This window comes from Ctenopharyngodon idella, chromosome 5 (genome assembly GCF_019924925.1).
Source record: "Ctenopharyngodon idella isolate HZGC_01 chromosome 5, HZGC01, whole genome shotgun sequence".
Classification (NCBI taxonomy): Eukaryota; Metazoa; Chordata; class Actinopteri; order Cypriniformes; family Xenocyprididae; genus Ctenopharyngodon; species Ctenopharyngodon idella.
The window spans coordinates 26,080,925-26,088,989 of record NC_067224.1 but is presented as its reverse complement, the minus strand read 5'-3'; the positions used below and the strand labels follow the sequence as shown (position 1 = coordinate 26,088,989).

General features: G+C 40.4%; 1 protein-coding gene across 1 annotated transcript; it reads right to left on the bottom strand.

The window, feature by feature from the left end:
- Positions 1-661: 661 nt before the first annotated feature.
- ercc6l (excision repair cross-complementation group 6-like) lies at positions 662-7,948 on the bottom strand. The gene is made up of 4 exons (XM_051895123.1): positions 7,789-7,948; positions 7,617-7,658; positions 4,114-5,866; positions 662-3,293 (listed from the first exon to the last, which is right to left on the bottom strand). Exons 1-4 carry the CDS (start codon positions 7,830-7,832, stop codon positions 1,143-1,145), a joined length of 3,990 nt encoding a protein of 1,329 aa, XP_051751083.1. The 5' UTR covers positions 7,833-7,948; the 3' UTR covers positions 662-1,142.
- Between the last annotated feature and the right edge of the window lie 117 nt (positions 7,949-8,065).

Genomic DNA, 8,065 nt, shown 5'->3' with positions numbered 1-8,065 from the left:
TTTAATTATGTAGGGTCTCATTAATTTACTGGGCATTAAAATGCAACTGCACACTATTGATCTTTGTTGAACTTATCAAACCAATTGCAAGATTGATCTTATGTAATAAATGCAATGATAAGATGATTATCTTTCACATGGTAAAACCTTCTCAATAAGCTAGCAATACCCTATATATATAGACCAGTTATCTTAACCTACCCCACTTTTTTCTACTGTATTATCTCTTTAATGTACACTAAGCATCTGGCCAGAAAACAAAGCACATGCTACATCTGTGACACGTTCCCTGACAGCAACATTGTGTCAGCACAGATCCGGCCCACATCTGGTCCGCGTGTAATCCACATGTACCAGATGTGGGCCATATCTGGGCCACACAATGTTGCTGTCTGGGTGTTGATTACCACAGAAAGTAACTTTTCTAAGTTTTTTTTTAAAACAAGTATCCAAAAAACTTTCATTGTGAGGACAACCATATATATAGGACAACCGGTTTGGGAAAAAATAAATAGATGGATGTATGGACTTCTATTTAAGTGGATTGCTGTCAATTACTGTTCTGCTTTGTCAAAACTACTTTAGGAGGTAATAAACAGCATATCACAATTGTCAATTAAACAGTGTATTTAACCCTGAACATTACTTTAAAACAGAGGACTTTTTAGACAAGAGCTTCTGGTCATTTATTAAGTGGTACAAACAGTTAGAAACTCTCACCTGAAATGAAGTTAATGTGGAAAATAAGAATATAGATTTATATCTGGAAAAATCATGCAGAAAACAAGCTATGAAACCTTTAAGAATTTATTTCCCCCCCTCCACAATCTATATGTCAGAATATAGTAAATTGAACAGTTTTTTTTTTTTTTTTTTTTGTGTAAACCAAAGAAACATACAAATCAATATAAACAAATAAACATTCAGAGGAACTACTGGGAAAATTCAGTATTTCAAGAACACTATTAGCATACACAACATTTTTCTTAACTAGTTCCTCTGGTCAGTTCTGTATGTTTCAGTCACATTCAATCTGCAATTTCTTTTTACTAACAAGCAGAGAGAAAAAGGCATGACAAACAGTTTGCCAACACGGTACAGATATGATAAAGTCTTATATCGCTGTGTACATTTTAATTTCCCTATTGGCTAAGTTGCCTATACAACTGAATAATCAAGAGTTGGATCTCAGCGTCACCAGTATTAATGTCTATTGCCTTTAGAAAGAAATCCAGAGCTTCCTGCTTTCTTCCCTCCGCCAAACTCTGCTTCCCAGACAGGACCAACGACTCATATATGTTCTCAGAGGCTTTAGCAGCAGTCACGTCACTGCTTGTGGAGCTAACAGGAAGAATGTGCATTCCAGGAGGGAATGTTTTAGGGGCACACTGGTCCATCATTTCACTAGAGCCTAGCTCAACATCAGCAGTGGATTCAAGCAGAGCGCTGTGCCATTCCTGGTCTCCTCTTGACTCCACACTGTCTTCCACCTCCTCAAATTCCTCGTCGCTTTTGGACTCATCTGTGTTTAAAGTCTCTCCACTGGGCTCCTCTTCTTCCACCAGCGACTCATCTGCATGTGTTTCATTGGCTTCAGATATCTGATAGGATTCGGTTTTATCTCCATTGGGTGGCTCCTCTTCCTCCACTGATTCACGAGTCTCACTGGCTTCAGATATCTCATTGGATTTGGTTTCACCTCTACTGAGGTCCTCCTCTTCCTCCACTGATTCACGATTCTCACTGGCTTCAGATGTCTCAAAGGATTTGGATTTATCTTCACTGGGCTCTGCTGACTCCTCATCAGATTCATTCTCCAGCATGGACACAACGAAGGACCTTCTTGATGCCACAGAAGTGTTCAAGCTGCGGCGGAGTCGAGCTCCGTCAGTAAAAGTGGATTTCGGTGTGGAAGTGCCCAACCTGCTGAGGTCATCAGCTAATGGACTGCTAGTTAAACATGGCTTCTCCGATTCATCCTCCTCCTCTTCTTCTTCTTCAGTGTCAGAGATAATCTGCCTTTTCTTTCTCCGAACAGAATGTACAAAGGAGTCATCCGCAGGTGTGTCCGGAGCAGAACGGATCCTCAAAAGAGATTCATGCTTGCTGACCTCGCTGTTGTTATAGTTACTGATTTCACTGTTGGTTTGTTTACTATCTTGTCTGCTATCATGGATACTTGCTTCTTCCAGCCTTTCTCCACTGATGTCCATCTGAAGTTGAAACTCAGGACTTTCCTCTGCTACCGACTCCTCCACTTCACAAACTTCCTCTTCTTCAACGGAGAACATATCTGCACTGTCCTCCAGCTGCAGGTTGAAGTTTCCCTGAAGCATTTCCACCTCTGCTTGAAAAGACTTTCCAGCTGTGGCCTCATGTAGAGAAGGGGGTAACGAAAGGACAGTGGAAAGGGGCTCTTCCGTCTGAACCTCTCTATTATCAAGAGCATCAGATGCTGAAGAAAGTTCTTCTAACTTTGGAAACTGGTGAGAAGGACTTGAGAAGCTGTGCTGTGAGTATTGATGCTCAGATGCTGCATTACTGTCCGCCTCATCTGAACTGTCATCCAACGTGATCACATTGTGAGCTAGCTTGTCGGCAACAGGGCTAACCTCAGTCTTTAGAACATGCACGTTTCTTTCTCCACCAGAACAAGGAGACTCCTTTTCCACTTGCACTTCACTTACAACTTCCACTTCTTCACCTACAACTTCCACTTCTTCATCTACAACCTCTACCACTTCCTCAACTGGCAGAGAGTTCTGCTCATCTTCCTCCAGTTCTGGCTCATCAAAACTGTTATGAGTCAGATCCACTGTCACCGGCCCATTTTTTATACGGGGAGGGGCTGGGCGGTCTCTTCCAGCAGATTTCGGTTGCCCTGTTTGCCTGAGCCAAGCCGGTTCAGTGTTCTGGGCCATGCTGTCCATGAGCTGGCCGTGAAGTTCTGATTCTGCCTGCATGAGTTCTTGTGCTTTCTGGACACGTGTTTGTATGTAATTATGGGACTCTGCATCTTCAGGGATGTCTTCATCGGCTGCTGCCTCTTTAGTGAACATGAGGTCATGGTCGGAGATGCCGAACATCTCCATGCTGTAAAGGCGAGCGATGTGCTGGTCCAGATTGGTGTCAGAACGGCGGTTTTGTGCGTGCATCGCCTGAAGCTGCTGCTGAGTGGAGGAAGAACGTGTGTCTTCAAGTTTAAACAGTTCACGTAGCTCCTGCTTGCTGAAGTATCGGAACGGGTTCTTCTTATCTCCGGTTGTCTGCCGGATGAGAGAGTCTTTAAACACCTGCAGATATAGAAACACAGGGGAAAAAGCTGTAATCGGTATATTTTGAACTGTTTTATTGACATCAGAATAGCATAAAAGAACTAGCTTTTAGTTTTAGTTAGTTAATAACTTGCTTGCCAAAACCGGAGTTGTTGTACTTTACAAAAACTTAAGCCTGGTAACTGCATCAACACTTTGTCTTAATTTTCCAAGAAAAGCCACTTTTCTAGGACAGTACAATTTAACTGAAAAAAAGAAGGAATTGCGATATAGCTTAGTATAATGATTAAACCACAACAGGCCGAGATTAACAGGCCTAAGAAATACAAATAGTCTTTATTTTAAAGTTCAATGGTAAAATTCAATGTTATTATATTTCTGCCTTAATTTTTATAATTAACATAGAAATAATACTGTGATTGTATTCCAAAAAAACAGCAGTGTGAATGTAAAGTCGATTTAAGTGATTTTAAAGCTAACACAATTGAAATGGACTAAAAAGAAACGGGTACAATACGAATGCAAAGAGTTTTTTTTTTTTGTTTTTTTTTTACTTCATTCAGATTTCTTTTTAAACTGCTTTTCTACCTACCTAACAACTTTAAAAAGTGTGATTCCATCTTTTTTACTTCCTTTTGCCTGCATATCTAAGCAGCAGCAATATGAAATGTTATGCGTTTATCGTATCGCATTTCAAATCACATGACGAAATCACAATACATGATGACATAATTGCAATAGCATTTTTGAGCCAGATCATGATGTAGCCCTGATTCTTTTTTTAACCCTGAAAACTCCACAGTGAAGTAAAAGTCATACCGTTAAGGTTTTTATTTACCTGTCTGCGGTAGATCTTCTCCTCCACAGTGCCACAGGTAATGAGTCGGTAGATGAGGACATTTTCAGTTTGGCCAATTCGGTAGGCACGGTCCACAGCTTGAGCATCTGTCGCAGGGTTCCAGCTGGGGTCAAAGATCACGACACGGTTTGCTGCGGTTAACGTGATGCCGACTCCACCCACCTGAGTGGTGAGGAGGAAGATTGTGTAGCGTTTGTCTGTCTGGAACAGCGTGATACGCTTCTCCCTTTCGGCCAGTTGTGTCACTGTGCCATCCAAGCGCAGCAAGCGAAAGTTTCTGTTACGCAGGACACGCTCCATGATGTCAAGCATCTTCCTCGACTGTGAGAAGATCAGGGTCCGATGCCCTTCTTCACGGAGACATTCCATTAGAGACACAAGAAACTGCAGCTTCCCTGACTCTGCAACCAAAGTGTCATCTGAAATGTAATCGATCTGACTCACAGCCGACTCGCTCTCAATGTCTGGATGGATGGAGTCAAAGGCAGAACCTTGCTCCAGGCCTAGCTGAGTCACAGCTCGATTGGAAAGCAGTCTGGGATGGTCACAGAGCTTCTTCAAAACCGTGAGCTCTGCCAGCGGCGACCTGTTAGTCATCAGCAACTCCTTAATATGTTCCAGTGAGATGAACTGATTATAAATGTCCTCCTGCACCGAGCTGAGGTATGTCCACACAATGAGATCGTTTTTTCGTGTCAGCGATGGCATCTCTGCACCTTCGCTAGCATTTGGACATTTGTTCTCTTGATCTTCCTCATCATGATAGCCTTCTTCTTGTTTTTGCTTTTTGTGCTGAACATCTGCTTTGGTCCGCCTGAGAAAGTAAGGTTTGATGATGTCCATCAAGTTCTGAGAAATCCTCAATCCAAGAGCTTTCTCCCCAGGCGTGGCATCTTTCTCCCTTGCACGTGTGATTGGATTCTCATATTCGGTTTTGAATGTTTTTGAGGTTCCTAGCAGTGACCCCTGGCAAGCAAAGTCAAACAGCGCCCACATCTCTCGTAGGTTATTCTGTACTGGAGTGCCCGTAAGTAACACACGTTGTCTAGCAGGTATGGCGTGAGCACTTTTAGCAGTCTTAGTGGATGAGGTTTTGATTTTGTGGGCCTCGTCCAGGATGACATAGTCCCATTTGAACTCACGCTGGTCATATGATGCAAGTTGCTCAATGTTGTTGATGAGCATCTGGTAGGTGGTAATGACAACTCCTCCTTTGCGTTGGATTCGTTCCAGGTTCCTGTTCCGCTCAGCTTTGCTTGCCCCGTGAAACTCTTTCACCCTCATGCCAGGGGTCCACTTGGCAAACTCACGGACCCAGTTCTTTATAAGCGAGGTTGGCATGACTAACAGGGTATGATTGGCCAGTTCTGCATCATACATCCCTGACAAAAATGAAATGACCTGAATGGTCTTTCCGAGGCCCATGTCATCAGCCAAGATTCCCCCTTTCCTTTCATCTCGGTAGAGACTGTACAGGAATGCCACACCCTCTTTCTGATGGTCATACAGTTTGTCGTAGAGCCCTTTATAAAGTTTCAATCCACTACCATTCACATCCACAAATTCTTCCTCCTCCTCATCTTCCTCCTCATCTCTCTGAATGAGATTCTGTATGGCCTGGACCCGTTTCTTTAGCTTGTCACTCGGCTGAAGCTGGTAAGCCAGCTGAAACAGCTCAAGGGCACGAGGCAGCTCACCACGCATGGCAGCCTCCTTCCCCTCCTGCCGGTACCTGCAAAAATAATACAATAACTGTTATACAGGAGCAACACAAAATACACTCAAATACTAATGTCAACCACACTAAAATACACTTTTTGTCAAATGCAAACTTTATAGCTAGCATAAATTCAATGCAGTTTTTATTCTGACCGTGAAAAAAATTACTGAGAAATATTTCTGCAAGCTGAATTTTCTATATAAATTTGTTTATTTTTTTATGTTAAAGGGTTAGTTCACCCAAAAATATCAATTCTGTCATTGATTACTTACCTTCCTGTAGTTCCAAACCCGTAAGACCTTCGTTCATCTTTGGAACACAAATTAAGATATTTCTGATGTACCCAGAAAGCTACTGAAGACATATTTCATCTTCAGAGCACATGTTTCAGAGTTACATGTTTCTGATCTGTAAGACCTTTGTTCATCTTCGGAACACAAATTAAGATATTTTTCATAAAATCCGATGGCTCAGTGAGGCCTGCGTTGTCAGCAAGATTATTACCTTTTTCAATGCCCAGAAAGGTACTAAAAACTTTTTTAAAACAGTTCATGTGAGTACAGTGGTTCAACCTTAATATTATAAAGAGAATACGAGAATACTTTATGTGCGCCAAAAAACAAAATAAAAGATTTGTAAAGCTTTGAAGCTTCATGAAGCAGTGTTTTGAAATCACCCATCACTAGATCTTGTTGAATAAAGTTGCTTTTTTTTTTTTTTGTGCACAAAAAGTATTCTCGACGCTTTATAATATTAAGGTTGAACCACTGTACTCACATGAACTGTTTTAAATATGTCTTCAGTAGCTTTCTGGGCACATCAAAAATATCTTAATTTGTGTTCCGAAGATGAACGAAGGTCTTACGGGTGTGGAACTACATGAGGGTGAGAAATTAATGACAGAATTGTCATTTTTGGGTGAACTAACCCTTTAATTACAAATTTGTTAATCAATACCTTAGTCAGTCAGAGTCAGAGGTGACTGTACATGTGAAGTTGACAATTAACATAGACATGAACTTTTTTTCCCCAACATCAAGATTGACAAGTAAAGTTATATCAGGTCAGAGCAAATAGACAGATGGGTTTTAAATTAAATTTAAACTATTTATTATGTACACAATTTATTGTCCAAAACAATGTTTGTATGTTACCTTACATATTTTAGCTTTGTTTCCCAATAGCTTTGCTGAAATCTCTTTAATAGATTCTTTGACAACCTACCCCAGGTAATGTAACATGCCATAAAAAGTAAACATGTTCACTGTTTTATTATTATTATTATTTTATTATATATATATATATATATATATATATATATATATATATATATATATATATATATACAAAATTAAGGATAAAATGTATAATTACATTTCTGTAGCCACAACTTTAAGCAAACCTGTGCTGAGGTGTATTCACTGGACTCAAAAGGTGTGACAACTAGCCAGGTCTACCTATATGTCTTTGTTTTGTTTGGGTGGGTATAATAAATAAATAAATATACCATATAATACCTTACCAGCTAAAAGTACAGTTGCATTCTGAATCGACATCTCAAATTTTAGTATGATAATACAAAATATACACTGTTACAAATGCTGTAGTTGTGAGGTATTTAAAAGTATCATATTTCATGCCATCAAATCAATGTGGACAGTAAAATACATACTCCGGCTGGTGACACTGTCACCCGATATTAGATCTTCATATTTACAACAGTGATAGACAATTACATAAGCACTGTGTTTGAGTACGTTACCTGTCGTATTTGTCCATCTTCCCCGTGTCTAAAGAAAGATATCTGCAATAAGAGAAAAACACAATCAAAGGATGTTCTAACGCACATGCAACAATTTTACGTCGGAATCAAAGTTCAAAGGTATATTAATAAAAACTGTAAGAAGTACATATGGGATTATTTGATGACTCACCCTTCTAACTTGTCCGTGAGTTCTTCAACTTTATCGCTTTGCATATTTGCGTTTATTTATTTTACAGATTTTCATTGAAAATGGCATGTATCTTGACTCCTCAATTGCGGAAGCTGTTTTGTTCGAATGTTTTGTTCGCGCGCAGCTCTCACCCAATCGCTTGCTGCACTACCGCGCATGCGCATAGTGTTGCAGCTAGACTTTTGTAGCATTTCGTGCATACAAGTCGAGCTGACTTCCTCTGACTGAAAACGCGCTAAACCACTCAGAATATCAC